This window comes from Lemur catta, chromosome 2 (genome assembly GCF_020740605.2).
Source record: "Lemur catta isolate mLemCat1 chromosome 2, mLemCat1.pri, whole genome shotgun sequence".
Lineage (NCBI taxonomy): Eukaryota > Metazoa > Chordata > Mammalia > Primates > Lemuridae > Lemur > Lemur catta.
The window spans coordinates 76,034,586-76,060,137 of NC_059129.1; the positions used below are offsets into that span (position 1 = coordinate 76,034,586).

General features: G+C 37.9%; 1 protein-coding gene across 2 annotated transcripts in view; it reads right to left on the minus strand.

Moving 5' to 3' along the window:
* Positions 1 to 25,552, minus strand: part of IMPG1 (interphotoreceptor matrix proteoglycan 1) — a 125,948-nt gene that overhangs the window by 53,860 nt on the left and 46,536 nt on the right. For both annotated transcript variants that reach the window (XM_045542265.1, XM_045542264.1), the window contains 4 exons: positions 18,827 to 18,847; positions 16,863 to 17,107; positions 15,432 to 15,508; positions 14,461 to 14,539 (listed from right to left, as the gene is read on the minus strand). In XM_045542265.1, coding sequence (XP_045398221.1) covers positions 14,461 to 14,539; positions 15,432 to 15,508; positions 16,863 to 17,107; positions 18,827 to 18,847 — 422 coding nt within the window. The remainder of the gene's footprint in view (positions 1 to 14,460; positions 14,540 to 15,431; positions 15,509 to 16,862; positions 17,108 to 18,826; positions 18,848 to 25,552) is intronic.

Consider the following 25,552-nt stretch of genomic DNA (forward strand, 5'->3'; position numbering starts at 1 on the left):
TTTTGAAAGATTGCATTGAAATATTATCTTGATTCCTGAGTTTCTGACTCCCCTTAAATTTTGCACCTGAGGCTAGTACCTCACTCACTGCACCCTAATCCTGGCCCTACCTGGGTGCTGCACGTTACACATGCACAGAGGGTGCCTTGAGATTAAGTGAAGAGGAAGAACAAAGAGAGTGAGGAAGATTTGTGCAAGAATTCATGAAAAAAGATTCTAAGGAGTTGAAAAAAAAAAATCCCAGTGTGGATTGAAAGTCTTAATTATTATCACAATAAAGTATGAAGGAAGAACCCAGGTCCATGAAATCTTGGGCAAATTGGCCTTGAATTGGAGGTGAGGCCACTTGAAGGCTCAGGTCTCCGTGGGCATCTACATAAAGATACCTTATTGCAGATCATGAGTTTGGGAAGAAAATTTGACATTGAGAAAATAGCCTTAGAGAAGAATGATGCTTGTAATATAACTTGTCCTTATCAAGCAGAGTAGTTATCAATAATGAAGACTGAAAGAGACCATTACAGTGATATTGCTATAACCTGCATGAAATGTCAAATTGGATCTCTTGGCCAGCCTGTGTTTCACAGGAGAAGCAGAAAATGTTAACAATGAGAATAGAAAATGAGACTCCCCAGGGGAGAAATAAATTGAGAAATACATTAGTTTGTGTACGAAGGCTGCAAACTTAAATACAAATAAAACAAGCAGAAAACCGAAAAAAAAAAAAAAAAAAAAAAAACCCTCAGATGATTCTAATGAACAGGAGAATTTCATACTTTTTGTATATAAAGAAACAATGGATAAAATTGCTCCACAAATGAGACTTTTAACATATAATTGAATCACAGAAAGTTTTCTCATGATATTTTCTTTCTTTTGTTTTTAGCCCCAAATTAAAGGCACCCACAGAGGAGTCTTGCCACGCAGCAGGTTCTATTTTCTATATTGAACATTAAGGCAGTCAAAGCCTAGGTATTGCAGTACTAGTTTCCTGCTTTTCTTTGGCTGTGCCTAAATTCCTCTTTGCCTAAGAAAGAAAAAAGCCTCATTGGGAGGGACATGCAGTGAAAAGACTGACTTAGGATGAAATTCAGCAAGGGCTTCCTATGAGTCTTCACCCTTTGCCATTGCCCAGGAGGAGGGGGAGGATTTTTCGACTTTCAGTCTGATGAAAGTCTTGTTGCTTAAGTGTTCTCACTCTCATTTTCATGGGAAGCCACTCAAAATATGCAGCCCCTTAGAGCAATGCAGGACTCACGAGTAAAACTTAAAAGAAAGTTAGCAGATTAAAGTACACTGCACAGTAGCAGTCTGGCTTTGCCAAGCTTAAAAGATGAGCTTGCTTCCTTTAATTAGGTCTGTTTTTCTCCTTTTCCTGAGCTAATGGGTCCTCTTTCCCACCCCAGGTCCTTGATGAAATGTTACTCTTTTAAATCGGCTTTTCCAGGAAAATGTCCATGTGGCAGCCCCAGCTTCCCTTCCAGGGAGCCCCTGTGTCCTCAGTGTTGATGTGTCCACCTGTCTGGGGTGCCGTGCTCAGTACCATTCACTCCTGGTCTACTTCCAAGGTCTTCAACTCCTCTTCATCTGCCCTCTACATACTATGATTGAAACAAATATTTCCTACCCTAAAAAGGCCCATTTGATTATTTCGGTCTTGTTCTTTCTGTCTCACTTTCCTTCCTCTGGCCTTCTTCCTCCTCACCTCCATCCAGTTCTCCCAGCTGTAACATTTCTTGCATTGTTTTATGAATACTGTAAAGCATCACGTACAACTACCTCTCTTCACATTTAACACCCATAAGGTGCTTAAAATAAAAAGGGGTGCACATCATTTGCTGAGTACCCTTGAGTCACTTTGGCTTGCAAAGTTAAAAAAAAAATTTACTGAAAGATCATTCAATAATGTCACAGATATACAGTTTGAATAAAATTATTGCAAACTTTCATGCAAAGCTGCCAGATCAGTGGGAAATTTGCCATCCTACAGAATGAAGATTGATTTAGATACATTTTCTTAAACATTTGCAGATCTCGTGTTCTCACCACACACATAAAACAGGTAACTCAGTGAAGAGACAGAATGTTAATTAGCTTGACTGGAATAATCAGTTTGCTGTATACATGTATATTAATACATTATGTTGCATACTTAAATATATACAATTTTTATAAACCCCAAACAATAAACATGTGCTCATTCAAAACAAACAAACATAAATACAAATAAATGGACGTATTCTTTTACCTCCATTAACCTCTCTATAAATGCTTTAATTTGTTCCAGCTCTATCAGTGAAGTTTAGCAAGTTTTGGAAATACTGACTTTGGTCGGTATTTAGTAAGCATAAGCATATTATTCAAATTCTGTGGATTAGCGCTTGTTTCAACATCTCAAATAGCATAAAGCTTTTCCTAAAACACATGATCTGGCAAAGATTTTACTTAACCTGACAATACAGAGAACTTGCCAACTAGCAATGGAGAGTTGTTATTTTCCTATCTCATTCATTGCCAAGGAAGAAAATTAGAGGAAGAAGAAACTAAAAATCCTCTTATCTATTGGTTTACTCAGTGGTCAAAACATGTTAAATTTTCTCTGAGATTAATGGGATCTATTTAAAGATGAAAATCTCATTTTCCTGACATATATTTAAGGTCAGCTGTGACCTGTCACTTTGAGCACAAGCACATGACAATTCCAGAAGGTTGCTCAGTTGCTTGTGTAGACTCCCCTTCTAAAAACTGACAACTGCATGCAATTTGTAATCTACTGACACCTTTACAAATGCAGTTTCATTTTTTAAAACCTAAAAACTGAAGGAAAATATTCATGGGAGTTTGTATCCATGTCTCCCAATCCATTTATAAATGCTCTGGTTACTTGTGCCTTAGGACTGCTAAGATGTCACTTTCCCTCAGTGCAAGAGCTGCCTCTTTGATTAAAATGCTGATCATATTGTGCACCTGTACTAATGCAATTCTCCACTACAGGACCCAAGGTGACATTCCTTCCTCACAGTCTCATACGGCCTTGTCTGCTCTTGGTCACTCTCTGGCCTCAAATCATTTGCATGATAAGTGGCACCTACTCTTTGTACAAAATGCACAAAAGAGGGACAGAAACACTTGCCTTCCCACTCTAATTCTGATACTATCTCATGTGGGTCAAGATAAGGGAACTTCAGACATAAATCCTTGTAGTTATAAATACACCATGTCCCAGTGATTGCGAAGTGATAAATGGAGGGCTGGAAAACTATGGAACTGGTTAGATGACACTTTGACCACCTGACCTCCGCCAGCCCTGTGCCTCTCTCTTCACCTTTCCTCAGAACAACTTTCTATTCTCATCCCACTGGTAAGTGCACATTTCCTGCCTTTTCTTCTTCTATGAATTCTTTTTAATCTTATAAATACTTACTACCTATTACCACTAATGGCAAACACATCTTTTTCCTTATGATTAAGAAGTTCCATCAGGCAAGCCCACTTTCTCTTTGCAGCAGATGAATTGTTGAATTATTACCTGATTTTGCCTGTTTTAGTTCTGGCTTTGCATCTTTCTGCTGATGTAATGTGCAAAGCATTCTCTGTTTTTTTCCTGCTGTGCTGAGCTCATTCAAGACATACTGTGATTAATTTTATGTATCAAATTGACTAGGCCAGGGTACCCAGATATTTGGACAAACATTACTGTAGATATTTCTATTAAAGTATTTTAAAGATGAGATTAACATTTAAATCAGTGGACTTTAAGTAAAGCAGATTACCCTCCATAATGTGGGTGGGCCTCACCCAATTAGTTGCAGGCCTCCGTAGAAAAAAGACTGAGTTCCCCAGAGGAAAGGGGAATTCTTACAGCAAATGGTGTTCTGACCATTAGGGGTAACATGAACTGCATTGAACTGTAACTCTTCCCTGAGTCTCCAGCCTGCTGTCTACCCTGCAGATTTTGGATTTGCTAGCCTCCACAATCATGTGAGCCAATTGCTTAAAATAAACGCCTCTTTCTCTGGAGGGAGAGAGAAAATGTTGTTCATTGTGTTCCATTAGGTTTCCAACTCCACGTTGGAAAGAAATTTGGGTCTCATGTGTAACACAGGTGATCATGGGGGTGTTCACGTTCATGGTGATCCAGACTTTTTGACCCACCCTTTCTCTCCATCCATCATTATCCCAATAGTCTCTGGTTTATTTTATTTTTTTGAGACAAGGTCTCGCTCTGTCACCTGAGGTAGAGTGCAGTGGCATTATCCTAGCTCACCATAACCTCAAGCTCCTGAACTCAAGCAATCCTTCTTCCTCAGCCTCTGAAGTAGCTGGAACTACAGGCATGTGCTACCACACCCAGCTAATTTTTCTATTTTTTTGTAGAGATGGGGTCTCACTATGTCATTCAGGCTAATCTCAAACTCCTGGCCTTGAGTGATCCTCCTGCCTCGGCCTCTCAAACTGTTAGGATTACAGGTGCAATCCACCACACCTGGCCTTATATTTTAAAAAATGAAATGCCTCATATCTCTTCTTTCCTCCATTCCTTCTCCATGCCTCCAAAGCTTCACACCAAACATGGGACAAAGTCCTCCACTGTGCTACTTTTCCCCCACCAAGCTGCAGCCTGACTAACTTTCCTAAGCCCCATTTTTATCACTCCCTTTCATTGCCTGAAAACCCAGAACAAACTCCCTTTTCTGACTTTTAAGGCCTTGCTTGATATATATCCTTCCTCTACTTATTGCTTTGCATTCTTTCCTGAAACTCACTTCAACTTCTGCAACTCTGCTCGTGAAACTTTTTCAACTTGGAGGGTCAACTCTCCTCTCTTCAGCAAAGTCCCACTTAAGGCTCTGTGAGTGCCTTCTTTGATATGTCTGCATCTCACTGATTTTCCTCTCCTCTAACCTAAAACAGTTATGTACCTATGTTTAGTCTATATAAAGTCCTTTAAGTCATCTTTGTATTTTATACACAAAATCTTACATATGTGTAGGTCTTGAATAAAGGAAATAGATGAAAAGCCCTTCATTTTCAGAGATGTTCTCTGTGCTTGCTGAAAATTATGTTGAAATTTTGTTCTTTTTATAATTAAGAGTTATCCAACATGAAATTTTAATATACCCCAAATCCAGGCCTTGGAAACATCACAGACTATGTATTAATAACAGGGCATTGTTATCTGAAGATGGGATTGCATCTTTGACAACTGCCATAACAGGATACCACAGACTGGATGGCTCAAAAACAGAAATTTATTTCTCACAACTCTGGAGACTGGGAAGTCCAAAGTCCAAGATCAAGGCACCAGCAAATCCAGTGTCTAGCAAGGGCACCTTTCCTAGTTTGCAGGCAGCTAGTTGTATTCCCACATGGGGTGTGTGTGTGTGGGGGGGAGGGGACAGAGAGAGAGAGAGAGAGAGAGAGAGAAAGAGATATCATCTCTCCCTGTCTCTTCTTATAAATGCTCTGCTCCCATGACCTAACTACCTCCCAAAGGCTCAACCTCTAAATACCATCACATTAGGGATTTAGGTTTTTCTTCCTTAAGTCTAATAAACTTTTTTCCTGAAAACATTCTCAGTTTTCCACATGGGATAACTCAGTGATATGTTTTTAAGTTAAGATTTCTGTTAAAATTGTCTTAATGGCTTAATTTTGAAATGCATTTAAGGGTTTATTCATGCAGAGATGTTCTCCTTGTCACTGGAGCTGTTTACCAGTGAGGGATGATCAGGGAATAGAGCTCACCAGGTTTATTCTATTGTCTCAGTGCCACCAAGTGTGCAAGGAAACAGAACTGAGCCGGCTTCCAGACAACCTGCCAGGGGCTGCAGAGCTCCGTGGTGTGGCACACACCTCTCGCCCAGCCCGGAGCTGCTGCGTGCTGGTATTTCAGCTATGGTTAGTAAGATACAGATGTTAGGGGCCACTCCGAGAAACAAGAAGGGATAGAATGCGGATGCTAAACCAAAAGTGAAAAATATGACAGACACCCAGAACAAACAAAACAAAAAAACACTGGGTTGTTGAAATGAAACCTGGAAATCGGGATGTGTAGGAGGAGAAAGCACTCACAGCTGCTACCAGCTCTATAGATTCAAAGTAACCTTGACGACAGTTTCCTAAAGAAGGTCAGACAGAGAAATCCCGAGGCCCTGGGAATCATTCTATTTACCTCTTTAGTTTCCTGTATTTACTGGCCTCTGCTTTCCTCTTCTCTGTGAAATACCGGATAGATCGATGAAAAGCATTACTCATGATGGATACTTATCAATCTTTCTCTTTGTGTACATGTAAGCCCACAGAACAGATTGAATGATAAAAGTGACCAGGCCGAGGACTTGAGAGCCAGCAAAGGCTGGAATCTTCTTGGATGCCCTCACCAGTCACATGACTATAAAGAGGCACCAGGAAGGTAACATTTGGACATTTGAGAGCAGAGCCAAAACCAGTTCACTGGCCTGGTTCAGAATCGCAGACGCGTGTGTTCCCACTAACGAGCCTGAGGCGGGCACTGCTCATCCATCAGGCCAGCCTCTCTTGCTGAACCTGTTCGTGGCTTCAGAATTCTTCATGTTGGTTTTCCCTCTTAAATACCACTCGAATCAATTTCCTTCTGTCCATTTCCCCTTCCATCACTCAAGTCCTAGCTATTAACGTTTCTAGCCTGGATTACTGTTAAGGCTACTCTAATTGATTACCTGCATTTGTCCACCTGTAGCCAATTCTTCACAACGCAGAAAAAAGGATGTATTTGAACTCAAATTTGATGCATCGTTCTTTTGCTTACAACATTTTAATGATTCTTAACAGGACTTCTAAAGCTCTACATTTCTAGAGCGTCATCATTTTCTCTATAAATCTCTGTGCTCTAGCTTCGCTGGCTTTTGTCACTTTCTTTCAATATGCCATGGTACTTCCAGCTTCAGTTACTTCTCTTTGCTCAAAACACTCTTTACCACTCCTCCTCAGTTTTTATTTGTGCCTTCCTGTCATTCAGATCTCAGTTTAAACATTACTTCCTTAAGAGAATCAATTGGCTATATAGACTTGATGATAAAGAATATTGTATATTTTATTATTTGTAAATTGTGTGCTATGTATCCTTTGTATCAGCAAAATCTTATAACAAACTTCTCCATGCATATATATTCCACTATTTTTTTTTTTTTTTTTTTTTTTTTTTTTTTTTTGAGATTGGTTGTTAAACATTTACCAGCACACCACTGATGAGTGTCAGGGGTCACAGGGGTAACTGGCTGTACTGGTTTTCTTCTCTTCCCTGTTTCACTTCTTCACTTCCATACTGGGTTTCCTGGGATCATCCCTGAAATAAGCTCCTTGTAATTGAATCCTTATTTCAGGGTCTATTTTGGGGGGAACCCAAACCATGGCAGTCGTGGAGTGCATCTGCTTTGTTCACTGATTTATTCCCTGTCTCTAATAAGCACAACATAAATATTTGTTGAATGAATAAGTGAATGAGCACAACATACGAGATAGCCACTACTAATTAAGGGAATTCATTGAAATCCGTTTAACTCTGTGGTCTATTGGCACATGAAGAGTTTGCTTGAATCTGCGGCCTACAGCGCCCCTGGATGGACCCCTGTGATGGACCAGTTTCCCACCGAAAGATATGCAGAGAAGCTACTTGGGCCCCTGGGGAAATCAGTGTATACTAGTGCCATATGGGGTAAAACCAGAGACTGGGTTTGCAAGATATGGAAGAGGAGAAAGAGGACTCCCCTGAGGAAGAAAGAAGAAGGAGAAACAATGGCATCAAGGTGAGACGAAGTTGCCAAGAGCCACTGAAAACCATTTGGTACACAGTATCATCTGAATATGTACCTGTATTACCTGTATTCATGTGAAGGAGTTTCAACATGGAAAGAAGGGAAAAATGCAGTTTCTAACTACAACCACCTTTAACTACTTTTGCCCCCGCGGAAGTGGCAGAATTTATTTTAGAAACATGTGGTCTCTTCTCAGTAAAATATTGGAAAGAGATGAAACAGACCTTACTACTCTGCTTAACAATTGGACAAGAATTTGGGGAGGGAGCTGGGAGCAGCCTGGGGAAAGGGTGATCATAAAGAGGGTTTTGAGAGAATAAGGGCTTAACAGCATAGTGCAGCAGAGAACGACCAAGGTAGTATTGGCCAGTGAGAATTTTCCAGTGGAGGATGTAACTGACATGTTAAGACAGGGATGTCTGTATCTAACTTGAGGATGTGTGCTGGGTGGTGCTGCAGTGTGACTTCCTTCTTTCCTTATTGCCTCTACCTGCAGTAAAGTTGGATCTACCCATAGAAATATCATCTCTGAATGGTGATGAGGGATAATCACAGAAATCTAGACTATTCATCCTCAGACTGGGAAGGGAGAGAGAAGAGAACAGATTCAGGCAAGGAGATGGAGTAATGTTAGTTCAGTAGAGGGCAGAAAGTCAGAACATGAATTTTCTTGGGAATTTCCAAAACGTGGGTTAGGGCATCGAATTTCCCAAACTGAAACCTTGAAGGACAGTATTAACTCATCTGACATCTAGACTAAATCTTCAAGTACCAAATTTGAGAGTTGGAAGAACTTCAATTTCCTTTTCATCTTTTCCTGGGCACTGTGAAGATTGTATCTAGGGATGGAATATAATTGCAAGTCTCTGCTGAATGGCCATTCTTTCCTTCCTTTAGATGACATTTTTCTCATGGAGAGAACAATTTTTATAAGCAGTATACTGCTAGGAAAAGCTTACCCTCTGGTAAGGAAGAATAGGCAAAAATGTTGACCATAGTTGCTTAAAGTTCAGCTGAGTTGGTCTTACAAATCTTTTCAAGTCTTACGATTATTTTTTTCATCCTAAAGTGGAGCAATTTAAATAATATCTTTGCCAGGCCTTCCTGACTGAGAGTTTAGGAAATGTAAATTTTTTTTTTTTTTGGCTAGGAGAGTGGCTTATTGCAAATTTCTTTTACTGCATGCTTACATTTAATCAGCATGGTGGTTGTTACATCACATGAGATGGCGCTGATTAAAGTTCTCTCATTTTGACAGAAGTATTTACCAATAAGGAAGGTTGCTTTACACATGAGGTTGTCTATGGGGCTATGTGGGGATTAACACAGGGAGGGGCCGTATCCTCTGGGATTTTACTGTCTGAGACTGATAACACTGACAGTTCCAATAAGGTTGACAGCAGTGACAAATAGTTATGAAACTACAATTTTGCAGCAGACACTGTACTTAGCACAGGAATTCTTAAAAAAGGAATAAGAACACATCCTTTTACTTCAGGAATTCAGTCTTGGAGAGATCCCAGACATGCATATCAATACTTTTAATACTACATGGTAAATGGTTGATGGAGGCATATATGATTTTTTGCTGTGAAATCAGTGAACAGATGGCAATTATGAATCCTTTTTCAGGAAGCAGTTGGGGAAAGCTTCATAGAGGGAGTGTTAGGTGAAACTTAAAGTATGAAATGGAGGTCAACAGGCTAGAAGAATGGGAAGGTATTACAGGCACCAGAAAAAGTAACTTGTGCAAAGGCACAAAATCATGACGATAGGTGACATATTTTGGCAATGGTGAATGGTGTGACTAGAAGCAGAATATTGCTTCTGGACCATTGATTTGGCTTTGAGCTTCTTAGTAGACAGATTAAAAAGGGAACTAGATTAATCACATCAACTCTGACTTTCATGGATATATTATAATATAAATTCATTCATTTACTCTTTCATTCAACATATATTAACTGCCTGTTAATATAGCATCTGGTTAGATGTTGACAATATAGTAATGAATAGATTGTACTCCCTGACCTCGTGGAACATTAGCAGCTGGGTTTTTATATTGAGTTAATTCAATTTAGTTTATTTCACTGATTCTTGTTGATGGAGTCAAAGGCTGGGATGAGGTAAAGAAAAGTTGAAAATGTGCTAATTGTAACATATGGCCAAGAGAGGAAATAAAAGACACATATTGATGTCCAATGGTAGAGTAGTTCTGCCTAAAGTTTGCTTCTTCACTTAAAATACTGCAATTTAGTAAGAGACCTGGCTTACATTTTAAATGAAATGTCTTATAAGTGAAAAAGTCTGTAATTTGAGAGGGAGAACAGTAAAGAGCTTCTCTCTTGACAGATCAGATGATCGTTCTAATGAGCTAAAAGTAATATATTGCCACCTACACATGCCTAACCCAAACCAAACTACACCAAACTTTCTACTCTGATGACTTGACAATATTTTTGAACAAGTGGGATACATGTTGTGTGGAAGACAGAATGTTGAGTATCTTCTATGTTTATGACTCTCATTTTTATGAAATAGAAGTGATTTAACAGATAATGCTGCAAAAGAATAGCTCTGCAAAAAAAGAATGGCTTGGAATCAACTACTCCAAAAAATATTAATAATAGAAGACCTCATAATTCTGTATCACATACCAATTCATTTAGTGTTCTAGAGGCATGTTTTAAAAGTACTTTATCTCAGAGAATTAACTACTAAATTAAACTGCTTAAGTTGAAAGATTTCTATGAGTGCTTTACTGAGATTTTAATGGCTTGGTGGGCGTTTGGTGACACTAACCTTAAAAATTTTCCAGGCTAAAATTATCTCCACAATACCATGGCACAGAACTTTGGAGCCCTAATTTTCATTTTACCTGTACATGGGAGAGACCCAGAATTGTTTTAGGAGGGAGGCAGCCTTTGTCTTGTCCAGAGCACTCTTTTTGCTTTTTTCCATGTATAAATGAGATGCCTTTTTATCAGGAATGTTTCCTAGTTAGGGTCTTGATTTTTCATTAAAATATGTCATTTCCATTCCCAGCTGGTATGATTATGAAAGCATATGGAACTGCCATTAATTGGCAATATAAAATATTTCCACTCTAGGCCCATGTCAGCAAATATAACTCTTCTTGCTCAATACTAATCAGAAGCTCAGTTATGAGATATAATTTTTACTTACAGAGCATTGACTGGAGGTTATGCAGCACATTCATTCCTCTAAGTACTCCAAAATCAATCCTTGAGTTAAAGCAGACTGTCAGAACCTAGCCCCTCCTAGAACTGCTGCAATGACCTGGGCTTTGGCATTGCACATATCCAGTTAGGGCCTTAAGAGAAACACCTGACACTGGTTTTACACAGTAGGAAGGTTCATGTGGAAGAACATGGTCTACCATAACCCAGACTGTCCTCCTTATGAGGACTTGCCAGAGAAAATTTTCTCCTAAGCAATTGCAACACGTAAGCATGCAGATCTAAATTACGTGACTGGGCCAGGCAGGGTGGCTCACACCTATGATCCTACTACTTTGGGAGCCTGAGTTGGGAGTATTGCTTGAGGCCTGGAGTTCAAAACCAGCTTGAGCAACATAGTGAGACCTTGTATCTACAAAAAATAGAAAAATAGCTGGACATGGTGGTGCATGTCTGTAGTCCTAGCTACTTGGGAGGCTGAGGCATGAGGATGAGCCCAGGAGTTTGAGGTTGCAGTGAGCTATAATCATGCTACTGCCCTCTAGTCCAGAGAGACCCTGTACCAAAATGGAAAAAAAAAAAAAATCACATGATTGATTGTGTTTTCCTCCTTGCACAGCCTGCTAAGAAGCTTAGAGTCAAATCACGGACCACCTAAAGCAGCCTTACAGAATGTTATGACTTTTTTGTATACAATTTTCTCTACAGCATTATCTGATTAAAAAAAATTTATTGAGGAGAAATTCACACAACATAAAATTAACCATTTTACATTAAATGATTCAGTGGCATTTAGAACATTCACAATGCTGTGTCATCACCACCTCTGTCTAATTACAAACCATTTTTATTTCACCGAAAGAGATCTTTGTTTTATTTTCTCTTCCATTTTTCTTTCAATTCTTTAAAATAAAAATAAAATCTTACTGTATTACATCCATGTCTGTAAATCACCATAAATCTTTTTTCTTTCTTTCGTCTTTTTAGAGATAGAGTCTCACTTTGTTGCCCAGGCTGGAGTGCACTGGTGTGATCATAGCTCACTGCAGCTCACAAATCTTATTTTTAGAATGACGTAGAATTTTAACAAACAAAATTTAAAAAATCTGATAACAAGCCACACTGCAGGAAATTGAGAAGCAGTAGTCAGGGAATATGAAACAAGAAGGAATCATTTTGTGGAAGTCAGAAGAAGGGGTTTCAAGAAGAGAGCAGTTGCCACATGCCAGAAATGCCAAATAAAATGAAGATGGAAATGAGGCTGCTAAATTGATCAATGAGGAATTTGTCTGTGACTTTTGTGAAAGCCGTGTTCCTCTACCGTGTGGTAAGAGGTGAAAACTTGTGATTAGCAGGTGAGATAGTGAAGACTCAGAAGCCCAAAATATTAATATTTAGAAAAATTGACAGAGTAGTGAAATAGAGAAGAGGCTGTGGTTTTAGGGCAAAGCAAGTTTGAGGATATATATATATTTTTTTTTAAAATAAAGGATGGAGCTACTTAAGCCAAACATACTATAAAAGATGGAGAAAACTTGAATAATGGTCCTGGCTCTGCAGCCAGCTATAATGTGACCTTGAGCAAGGCACTCACATCTCTAGCCTCGGTTTTCTCATCTGTGAAACACAGCGGGTTCACTAAATTATCTCTAAGATTTCTTCCAACTCTAGTATTTTATGGTGTATTCATAAACGGAAGGAATGTATAAATAAAATGAAAACAGTAAAGCAATTTGAAAATTCAATAATGCTTTCATCATTATATAGTAGATGTACTATTATTTTTACTAATCTACCTGAAATGCTGATCTTATAGGAGAGTTTTATAATATAGTGAAAGAAAAGAATCCAGAAAACATTTCGTATCAGCCATTTCACCAAAAGTTTTGTTTTGTCCAGCCAACTCTAAAATGATTTGGAAGTCAAGATGGTGGGTGCTGTGGATTGTGGTTAATTATAAATGGCAATAAATTCTTTGATACTTTTCCTATCAAGATATAAGTTTCCCTCTTTTTGAATCAGATGTGAGCAAATGATGGTCTTTCTAGGCCCTTAAGAGATTGAACTACTGACTCTTTGAACTCAGCTTGTCATGCCATGATGAAGCCCAAGTAACCCTGTGGAGAGACCTGTGTGGAGAAGAAATGAGGTCCTCAGCCAAGAGCTCTAGGTGAGTACTGATGAGCCAGCCATGTGAATGAACCATCTTGGAAATAGATTTTCAACACCAGTTGAGATATTTCAGCTTACACAACAATATGGAGCAAAGGAGAGCTGTTCTCACTGATCCCTGCCCAAATTTCAGGTGTATGGGCAAAATAAATGATTGTTGTTTTAAGTCACAAACTTTAAGTGGGGTTTGTAATACAGCAATACGTAACTGTGTCAAGAAGTTAACATTTATTCACTGATAATCACATAAACCAAATCCAATTTGTATAGATAGTTCTTTTACCGTGCCGTATATACATTCCTGAAAAACTTGGAATTCTCTAAAATTGTATACTAATTGCACACAGGGTTTATTAGGAAAATAGAGTTGAGGTGGACTGCTCAAAACGTGTAGAGTTCTGTAAAGAGAGCCCTAACTAAAGCAATAACAATCCTATTAAAAATACTAGCCATAACAATCTCCACTGGCATTTGCACTTAGAATCACAATGCATCCTTAATAGCCTTGTATCTGGGGGCTCATGTTTCTTTAAAGACATTTTTACCTGTAGTTTTTCCGGAGTATAGGGGTTCTTGGAGCCACGAAATCAGCTACTTTTTGCACTAAAAAAGGCTCTTTGGTAGGATTTTTAGTCCTCCCTGCCAAAGTCTTCATATATTGCTAAATATTTCTCTTTAACTATGAGAAAGCTTGATTCTATTGCCTCCAAAATTAATCTTCTTGGAAATTCAAAAGTAAATCAACAATACTACAGTGTTTACAGACATTCTTCATATTTTTCAATCACACATGTGCTAATTTGGACTAAAGAAACATCTGCAGCAGAACAGACAGTATCGACGGTCAGCCCGTAAGAGGCATATGGGAATATATACACCAATTGTAAAGGCCTGATCCACTGTTGTCACAGCCCCTTGTCATGGACTCGGGCCTTATGACCTACCCTGTCCTGATGGATTCTCAGTTTTGAAGCCCAGAAGAGACTGTTGTTCTGGGTGGGCAGCAGTTGGTGCTGCTTTGGTTTCAGCTTCCTTTATCAGATCCACCAGGAAAGGGCTGCCAGTGCTGGCCGTGGGAATGAGAACTAGAGCTGAAGGAAGGGTGCTGGGGAAGTCCTCCTCTTCAGAAGGAGGTGGTTCAATGGCCTGCGCTTCTGTTGGAAATGCTAGTGAGAGCAAGCCTTCTCCTGGGTTGAAGATGGCTTTGTCATTGGTCTTTGAGGTAGTGTCATAAATGGACTCCTCAAAGAGGATGTTGTCATTTAGCACAGATTTTGTGGGAATAAACTCACCAGGTAGACCATGCTCTGCTCTGTCCACAGTCTCAAGCCTGGGCTCACCCAGAGTAAGTTCAGGACTCAAAGTAGCACCCTGAAGAATAAATTTAGAAAGACAGATTTTGAGATGGGACATTCCTCTCTGTATGAGAAGGCCTATACTCTGCACTTTTTGTTTTTGCTTAAATTTTAACAAATCTTTTTTTTTTTTTGGTAACTGACTTGAATCTACTATGGAGGAAGGTTCTGATATGGAAATATGTTCTAAAAGGAAAACGTATTGATAGAGTGGTAAAATATGATCTATTGGCTTCTTGGATAACTGAGTCTGCCCAAATAGGCTTAATAATAACTAAAATACTTTGAATTGTGTTAGTCATGTTAGAACTTGTGAATTCTTTCATTTTAAGAGGGAATAGAGCATAGTCATCACTTCTGTTTATGAAAACCCCAGTGACAACTTATATAAGTTAAATAAACAAAAATTTAAATTGAGTATAAAAATTATTACTGAATTTATTATTTTTACTTTCTAAGGCATTAATTTGTATTTATCAATCTCCATAAATAAATGTATAGATAAGAACTTAAGACTTAAAAACTAACTTAAAAAGTATGATTATGTTTATATTTATTTCTGAAAGTTAGTTAAATAATATATTCTACTTTAATTATTCTTTTCAGTTCGTGAAAATGTGTTGGCTTTATCAAAAATGGAGCACATTCTGATTATAATTGAAGCAAAGACCTAACTAAAGGAAAGCTTGAATTTTAGGATATTTGAAATGCAAGCTGTATTATATTTTATTAATACGGATACTGAAAGTGGGTTAACCAAGTACTACCTGTAAAAACAGAAAAGAATTATAATTAGCAATGAACAGGGGATTTTGCTCTGCTTAGTCCTTAAGCTGATTTGTTTTTTGATGAAAGGTTTTGAGACTTTATTCCTATTTGAAGAACAAAAGGACAACAAACTTGCTTACCTTTGTGATATCAGCAAGGGGCGTAGGCAGCTCTGATTGGGTGTCAGGACTGGAAACTGGCAGTGACCCAACAATTTCTGTAGGCGAAAAATCGTAAGGTATGGGTGTATCTTTCCTTTTTCTTTTGTGGTTGGGGCAATAAAACAGTCAAGGTTGAAAAACATGTCAATAACCAATGCTTAGGGAGTAGTACAACCAAAAAATGTCATGGATCTGAATAATATATTGAAGGACAAATGCAAAGAGTGCATCTTGCATGTTTTTGTGATAAGAATAACTGTTACAGTGGATTTTTAGGGTGTTCAGTCTCATTCTACAGATTTGAACCAACCAGCCTGGCTAATTGGCTAGACCTGTGGGGTTAAAAATATGACCAGGTTGATAAAAAAAGAAATGGCTAGAATAAATACCAGAATCAATGACCATTTGTGAATACCCATTTCTATCCTAATGCCTGATTCTAAGAACACCTGAAGGGGCTCAAAATATACAAACCTATAGTATCAGACGGTGTCTGAAATGAGTCTGAGGTTGACCTTTTCTTGCCTAGTGTTCCTCTGTCCCTTCATCTTGTCCCAAGAGACCTATATGAAGTTTTCCAGTGTTAAGAGTTTGCCTATCTAAACCAGAAAAACAGAACTGGCAAACAGAGAATGACTATTTCATGCTATGTCATACTAAAATGGCATTTTCAATGTCCATCTGTTTTGCCATTTACTGAGCCTACTGAGGACTTCCAGGCTCCTGGGTCCCTCCAGGCACCCTCGGAGGATGCTGAGTAGGCCTGATTATATTGTTGATTTCTTTACATCCACTCTCCCGTCCCCTCCCTGCTACTTTCTGCCCCAGAAGGTTGACTTATATGGACTATATCAAGGGTTCTTTGCCCTCTGACTATGGGATGGCTTAGATTATTAGGCAACCCTTCAGGCCTGGATGTAGCAAGGAGGCTTTTCTGCTTCTAGCCCAGGGAATTGCCCTAATCCTTTAGGTACAGGCAAACCTTTATAAATAGTCCTTTATCAGACTCTCCTCAGATTATTCTAATTTCAGTGTGCCATCTGTTTCCTGCTGGGACCTGACCAATTCACTAGACGAGGGAATCTGTTTAGGTTGTGCCAGGGGAACTGAACTGTCCATGGTTCTCTCTACTCAGATCCAGTGGCTGGTCAGGGTTGATCTGGACTGAACTGAAACCCCTGAATCCTCCTAGAGCTTTCCTGTTGTGAAGTGGTTACCAAAGGCTCATCAAAGGAGACATAAGAGGGAATGAGAAAAGACAGATACGGTACCATACGCGATGTGCCTGTCACAGTAATGATTGACTTTAAGAGGCCCAAGTTAAAATGACAGCTTCCATGAGACATTCACATTGCCTAGTCTCCTTGTCAAAGTGAGAATCAAGTCAGAACTATGAAATCACCAACTGACCATCAATGAACTGAACTGTCCCCACATCCAAGGATTGTTCTTCCTCTAGTACTTTGCTGATCAGCTTTTTGAGGTCTATTACTGTGAGATAGATTTCAGGTTGCTTGTCCTCCTCGGTTCCACGAGGGACTCCCTCATGTTCAATTTTGTTGGAATCAAAAGACAGGAGGTCACTGGCGGGGCTTTTTGCTTCTGTGCTTTCTCTCTTAAAGGTGGCTGTAAATCGCATCTCTGTGGAGCTTGAACTGTAGACAGCAGAGAACACATCACATACCCCAACCAAAGCCAATGTTATTTGCCTTGTAAAAAAAGTCACTGTATTGCTACAAAGCTTCAGGACAGTTTCCACCTCTTTCCTGATGGGCTCTTAAAGAATATCACACTTTAAACATTTTAATATTTATCAGACATTTGAAATGTGAAAAAATAATTAACATATATTTTAATTCTGAAATAGAACGCCAGCAGGGAGTTAGGTCCAGCTTGCAGAAGGATTATTAACTGAATCAAGTGACCATAGATTTTTACTTTAGGTCTTTTCAAAAAAGTGTAATTGTCAAGAGTTGCTGGTATTGACCAATGTTTTTCTCGGTCTTTTAAGTCATGCAGTGCCAATCAGGAAGAAGGATGAATTGTCCTTTCTTCTACAAATAGCCTCCTCTAGTCTCGGATAAAGCAATGGGACAATGGTATATACATGTTGTAGCCAAGTCAAAGCTTCAGTTCTTAAGGCTATTTCTCTTCTACTTTTGTTCCAAGAAGTATTTTTTAATAAAAAATTAAAACTTTAAATGAAACATAACACTTTCTCCTTAAGCTGCTTTTAAAATAACATCTTAAAAGGAAGGTGTGAGAAAAGAGGGAGGGAAGTAGTACACACTTAACTGTATTTACCATATTTATTAATTCAATGCTTTTTAGTATGTAAAAATGAAACAGGATTCTCTATACCTCTGTCCTTGAGAATCAGGTTTTACCTTTTAGTTCATGTCACAAATCCACACAAAGGGATACAAAAGTGTTTTAAAGGCCATAGGAACTGATAATGTATGTTTTTGGCAGTTCTTCAGACCATACAATCAGTCAGAGCCTACAGTTTTTTAATTTTAGTAGCCAATTATGGAGCCAAAGCTGGATTCTTATTACTGAGCTCTCCGAGGTATATTGGGTCCTTTTTCCAATTCACAATGACCTTGGAACCAAGGAGTAAATTAGATTCTCTGCTTTACTCCAGACTTAGGTTGGTTGCATGTGTGTGTGCACATTCAGACACACAATTTTCCATTACAAATGACATTTAAGAAATAGTTAAAGCATGCTTGCATAACAGACATGTGCTCTTATGCTTTCCTAATGAGACCTTGAGTTTTATAGAATCCTTTTCAGCCGACCAAGTCTATGTTTACCTGCATATCAGATAGTGACTTTGACTAGAGAATTTTTTTAAACCACTGAGTAATTGATCAATGACTTCCATTTAAATGAGAAACCATCAAAAAGTCATTAGCTCATCTCAGATATATATATATATTTTTTTGAGACAGAGTCTTGCTCTGTTGCCCGGGCTAGAGTGAGTGCCGTGGCATCAGCCTAGCTCACAGCAACCTCAAACTCCTGGGCTTAAGTGATCCTACTGCCTCAGCCTCACTAGTAGCTGGGACTACAGACATGCGCCACCATGCCCGGCTAATTTTTTTCTATATATATATTTTTTAGTTGGCCAGATAATTTCTTTCTATTTTTTTTAGTAGAGACAGGGTCTTGCTCTTGCTCAGGCTGGTCTCGAACTCCTGACCTCGAGCGATCCACCCGCCTCCGCCTCCCAGAGTGCTAGGATTACAGGCGTGAGCCACCACGCCTGGCCCATCTCAGATATTATATAAAAAAATTATTTGTACAAAACTAGGATTTAAACTTGTGGGGGAAAAATATATTTCAAAACATAAAAAATAAGTCCAAATTACCCATCTCTTTCTTTCTTTGGTCTTCATTTCATCATGCACAATGGGAGCATGAAAGGGAGAAAGAATTTGTATGACATTTATTGAGACATTCAATGAATTATTTCATATACAAAAAAGACATAGTCCCTTCCATTGTTTCTTATGTTTGCCCAGAGCTTTGAAAGGAACACATAAACTGCCATCAGAATTTAAATGGAAATTTTGAGAGCCATATGAATCTCAGAAATTAAACATCATTATATAATGTTTTTGATTAGGATTTCAGCCTTAGTTCAAAGATTACATGCACTTTTGGTCTTCTTCGCAAACTTCTTGATTTCCTCATATACCTCCTGAAGAGGCTGCAAATATATCCTAGACATATTACATTTTGGATGGTACTGGTGCCAGGAATTTTTTAAAAAGTATTTTGTAAATACTTTTTTCTCACTGCTGAATGACATTAAATGATTAGTTTAGGTAATTTTCTGAGGAGGAACTCTGGACCTCGTGTTTTGTTGGCTGATTATTTTTTGAATAGCTGTAATCAGTAAGCTTTGAGGGATTGGTCCAATTCACCATGGGACAGCTTGCAAGAAAAACACCCACCTGTTTACTGAGTGGGGGTGTGCACCAGGCAGTTTATATGCATTCTCATTTAAACTTTTTAACAACATAATCCCCTCTTCACAGATAATGAAACAGGCACAGAGAGGGAAAGTGACAGTTGCAAGGTGGCATAGCCAGGATTAAAACCCTGTCCTGCCTAACCTGAAGCCTGGGATCATTTTGCCATGCCACCACCTGCTTGTGCCTGAAGAAAGGCCATATGGTCACCAAACTGCTGAATACATTTTGCACTCCTTTGGGCATATATATGGGTCTAGTTTAGAAACTATATCCAGTTTTTCCCTTTATATTTCAAATGATAGTTGCTGCCAAAGACACTCTACACATGTGATGGGATTAGTGTCATTGCTTTTTCTGACTGGGCTCTGAATTTATCTAACTTTCATCCCCTGATGTAACAAAACTCAAGTGTACATGCTACAGGCATGCTACAACTTTCCTTCTATGGAGGCAAGAAAGAATCTAAGACTAACTAGTGCTGCTCTGTGTGGAGGGACTTCCTAGTTAGTCAGATTCTTTCTTTTAGTCATGTCATATCTACTGGTCTGTTTTCTCTTTTAAAAATTATTATTTCAATAGATTTAGGGCGTATAAGTGTGTTTTTTTTTTACATGGATGAATTTTATAGTGGTGAACTCAGGACTTTTAGTGTACCTGTCACCAGAATAATGTATATTGTTCCCAACAGGTAATTTTTGATCCTTCACTCTCCCCCTACCTTCCTCTTTTCTTAGTTTTGAACATCCACTATACCATGTTATGTTCATATATACCTATTGCTTAGCTCTCACTTGTAAGTGAGAATATGTGGTATTTGTTTTTCCATTCCTAAGGTAGTTCACTTAGGATAATGGTCTCCAGCTCCATCTAAGTTGCTGTAAAAGACATTATTTCGTTCCTTTTTATAGCTGAGTAGTGCTCCATGGAATATATATATATATATATATATATATATGTATATATATATATATATATATATATATATATACCACATTTTCTTTATCCATTCATTAACCAACGGGCACTTGGGTTGATTCCATGTCTTTGAAATTGTGAGTTGTGCTGTGATAAACATTCAGGTGCAAGTGTCTTTCTGATCTAGTGACTTCTTTTCCTTTGTGTGGATATCTGGTAGTGGGATTGCTGAGTAGGATTGCTGGATCAAATGGTAGGTCTACTTTTAGTTCTTTGAGGAATCTCCATATTGTTTTCCATAGAGGTTGTGCAAATTTACATTCCCATTAACAGTATATAAGCATTCCCTTTCTCTGCATCCATGCCAACGTCTATTGCTTTTTGACTTTTTAATAATGGCTGTTCTGGTAGGGGTGAGGTGCTAGCTATCTCATTGTGGTTTTAATTTGCATTTCCCTGATGATTAGTGATGTTAACCATTTTTTCATTTGTTGGCTGTTTGTTTCTCTTAGTTTTTCTTATTTAAGAATATTATGGGGGTAAAAACACTTTGGTTACATATTTTGCCCTGCACCGCCCAAGTCAGAGCTACAAGTGTGCCCATCCCCCAGAAAGTGCACACTGCACCCATCAGGTATGAATGTTTCTCTTCTTTTAAAAAAATTTATTCATATATTCTGCCATTTTATGATGAGGTTATTTGTTTTGTTCTTGCTGATTTGTTTGAGTTCTTCATAGATTCTGGATACTAGTCCTTTGTTGGATGTATAGTTTACAAATATTTTCTCCTATTCTATATGTTGTCTGTTTGCTATTGTTCCTTTGTTGTACAGAAATGTTTTAGTTTAATTAAGTCCCATTTATTTATTTTTGTTGTTGCTGTATTTGCTTTTGGGGTTTTAGTCATAAATTCTTTGCCTAGGGCAATGGCAGAGACTTTTTACTATGTTTTCTTCTAGAATTTTTATGTTGTCAGGTCTTACATTTAAGTCTTTAATTTATCTAGAGTTAATTTTTGTATATAGTAAGAGATAGGGATCCAGTTTCATTCTTCTGCATGTGGCTATCCCATTTTCCCAGCACCATTTATTGAATAGGGTGTCCTTTCCCCATTATATGTTTTTGTCTGCTTTGTTTAAGATCAGTTGGTTATAGCCATATGGTTTTATTCCTGGATTCTCTATTCTGTTCCATTGATCTACATGTCTATTTTTATACCAGTACCATGCAGTTTTGGTTACTATGGTCTTGTAGTGTAATTTAAAGTTAGGTAATGTGATTCCTCCAGATTTGTTCTTTTTGTTTAGGATTGCTGTGGTTATTTGGGCTCTTTTTTGATTCCATATGAAATTTAGGATTGTTTTTTCTAGTGCTGTGAAAAATGATGTTGGTTGTTTGATGGAAATTGCATTAAATCTGTAAATCACTTTGGACAGAATGAACATTTTAACAATATTGACTCTTCCAATTCATGAGCATAGGACGTTTTTCCATTTGTTTGTGTCATCTGTGATTTCTTTCATCAGTGTTTTGTAGTCTTCCTTATGGAGATCTTTTACTTCTATGACTAAGTATATTCCCAGGTATTTTATTTTCTTAACCGATATTGAAAACGGTATTGAGTTCTTGATTTGACTCTCAGCTTGACTGTTATAAATGTATAGAAATGCTACTGATTTATGTACATTAATTTTGTAACCTAAGACTTTACTAAGTTTATTTATCAATTCTAGGAGTCTTTTGGAGGAGGCTTTAGGATTTTCTAGCTATAAGATCATACCATCAGCAAATAGGAATAGTTTGACCTCCTCTTTTATGATTTGTATGTCCTTTATTTCTTTCTCTTGCCTAATTGCTCTGGCTAGGACTTCTAGTACTATGTTGAATAGAAGTGGGGACAGTAGGCATTCTTGTCTTGTTCCAGTTCTTAGGTGGAATGCTTTAAAATTTTCTCAATTCAGTATGATGTTGGCTGTGTGTTTGTCATATATGGCTTTTGTTATTTTGAGGTATGTTCCTTCTATGCTTAGTTTGTTGAGAGTTTTTATCATAAGGGGGCTGGATTTTATCAAATGCTTTTTTGCATCTACTGAGATGATCATATGGTTTTTGTTTTCAATTATGTGGTGAATTATTTATTGATTTGCGTATGTTGAACCATCCTGGCATCCCTGGGATGAAACCCACTTGATCATGGTGAATTACCTCTTTGATGTGCCATTGGATTTGATTTGCTTGTATTTTGTTGAGAATTTTTGCATCTATTTTCATGACGGATATTGGTCTATAGTTTTCTTTTTTTGTTGTGTCCTTTCTTGGTTTTGATATCAAGGTGATACTGGCTTTGTAGAATGAGTTAGGGAGGATTCCTTTCTTCTGGATTTTATGGAACAGTTTCAGTAGGAGAGGTGCTAGTCCTTCTTGGTACGTCTGTGGAATTCAGCTATGACTCTATCTGGTCTTAGGCATTGTTTTTTTTTTTTTTTTTGAGACAGAGTCTCGCTTTGTTGCCTGGGCTAGAGTGAGTGCCGTGGCGTCAGCCTAGCTCACAGCAACCTCAAACTCCTGGGCTTAAGCGATCCTACTGCCTTAGCCTCCCAAGTACCTGGGGCTACAGGCATGCGTCACCATGCCTGGCTAATTTTTTCTATATATATTTTAGTTGGGCAGATAATTTCTTTCTATTTTTTAGTAGAGACAGGGTCTCTTTCTTGCTCAGGCTGGTCTCGAACTCCTGAGCTCAGAAGAGCCACCCACCTCGGCCTCCCAGAGTGCTAGGATTATAGGTGTGAGCCACCGCACCCGGCCTAGGCATTTTTTTTATTGGGAGAGTTTTTATTACTTTTTCCATCTCACTATTCATTATTGATCTGTTCAGGATTTCTATTTCTTCCTGATTCAAGCTTGGGAAATTGTTTGTTCCCCAAAATATATCCATTTACCCTAGATTTTCTAGTTTGTGTGCATAGAGGTTTTCAAAGTAGTCTCAGATGATATTTGTATTTCTGTGGTATCAGTTGTAATGTCTCCTTTTTCATTTCTGATTGAACTTTTTTGAATCCTTTCTCTTCTATTCCTCATTAATCAAGCTAGTCGTCAATCGATTTTGCTTATCTTTTCAAAGAACCAACTTTCTGTTTCATTTGTCCTTTGTATTTTTTTGTTCAATTTTGTCTAGTTCTACTCTGATCTCTGCTATTTCTTTTCTTCTGCTATCTTTGGATTTGGTTTGTTCCTTTTTTTCTAATTCCTTGATGTGTGACATTAGGTTGTTAATCTATGATCTTTCTGTGTTTTTGACCTAGGCATTTACTGCTATGAAATTCCCTCTTAGCATTGCTTTTTCTGTATCCCAGAGATTTTGGTAGCTTGCATCACTTTGTCATTGTATTTGAACAATTTTTTGATTTCCATCTTGATTTCATCATTGACCTAAGGATCATTTAGCAGCAGGTTGTTTAATTTCCATGTATCTGTGTAGTTTTAATAGGTCTTCTTGGAATTGATGTCCAGTTTTATTCCACTGTGGTCTGAGAAGGTACATGGAATGATTTCAATTTTTAAGAATTTGCTGAGACTTGTTTTGTGGCCTAACATATGATCTAGCAGGGAAAATGTTCCATGTACTGATGAGAGAATGTATATTCTGCAGTTTTTGGGTAGTGTGTTCTGTAAATGTCTGGTTACTGATCCGTTTTCTTTCACTATATATGAGTTTGCATTTTCTACAATTTATGATAAATGAAATCATACTTTTGTTCAGCTTCTTTCACTCAACATAGATACTTTGAGATGAACCCATCTTGTTGTGTATTCCAATATTTCATTCCTTTGTTGAGAAGTAGTCTATGGTAAGAACGTGCTACATTTTTTTTGTCTGTTGCACAATTGATGGACATTTGGGTTGTTTCCAGTTCTTGGCTATTAGAAATAAAGCTGCTATGAAAATTTGTGCACAAGTCATTGAAGGAGTATACCCTCCAGCTATATTGAATGATTGTTACTAGTTTTCTACTTTTGCTGTAAAAGATAAAGTAACATTTAAAGTGGATCTTTCACTGTTCATCTTCATAATTTTGTTAAGAATAGATATCCCAACTCCTTCTCAGTTATGTTAAGAGAATCAAATGAGGTCACTGATATAAAACTACTTGTTAAATTATAAATCCACCTTTATGGAAATGAGCTGGAGGAAAGACAGTACCAGGAGATTGATAGGGTTTTAGGTCTTCTATTGGTATCTGGCCCCACAACAAAGCAATTCCTTTCATAATAAGTTTATTTTATAATATTCTGAGCATTATTATTAATGATTAAAAGTTTGCATATTATTTATTGTATTCAGGGGTCAAGATATTTTCTGGTGGACTAAGTCTTCATGTCATAATGAAAATCATTTGGAAAATGTGATCAAACTTACTTTATAAGTATCGTTGGCAAAAATATTAATAATATTAAATCTTAATGGAGATAAGCACTTGGGAAAGGATCAGCTTCAAGACATATATCTTCAAAATTTTAACCTTGCAAAATTTCATCACCTAACATTTTGTTCTGCTTCTGAAATAGATTTTTTTAAAATTAGATTTTCATTTATTAAAGAGAGGGGATAATGTGCATTTGAATATTCACCAGGAGAACTGTGCCTATTATTTCCTTCAGCTTTAGATTAGAAATTTGTTCTTCAACTGCAGAGGTTTATTCAAAAGGCCTTGCCACCTATGCAAAATATTTTCCTATCAACATTTATTTTTCTCTAATCTATCTTATTTCACATGGAATACTTCAGAGCAACATCTTGAAATAAAGAAAAATGAGTCTGCTTTGGTAAATATTAAGGGTTTCATCTCTCATAAGTTTCACTTTTCAGTATTTCCTTTCTTTGGAGTTACACAACTCAGAGCTTTGGAAGAAACAAACAGGGAGAGCTCCCCCAAAGCTATTCTTTCTGAATCTGTGGAGCCCTTGTTCTGTGTACCTTCTTGCCTTAAGACAACAGACAGTGAAGGAGCCAGGAAGACTTCTGGTGAGACCTACTCTCCCTGATTTACAAACTCCTCTGAGGGTGTGGAATCTCATTCAGCTCATTCCAGGGCTGATACTTACCCTGTGGCATGTTTAAAAAAATACCATATTATGACCCCATCTGCAGACAAATGTAAAAATTTTTGCTCAAAATCATGAACCCACATTAGCATTGGG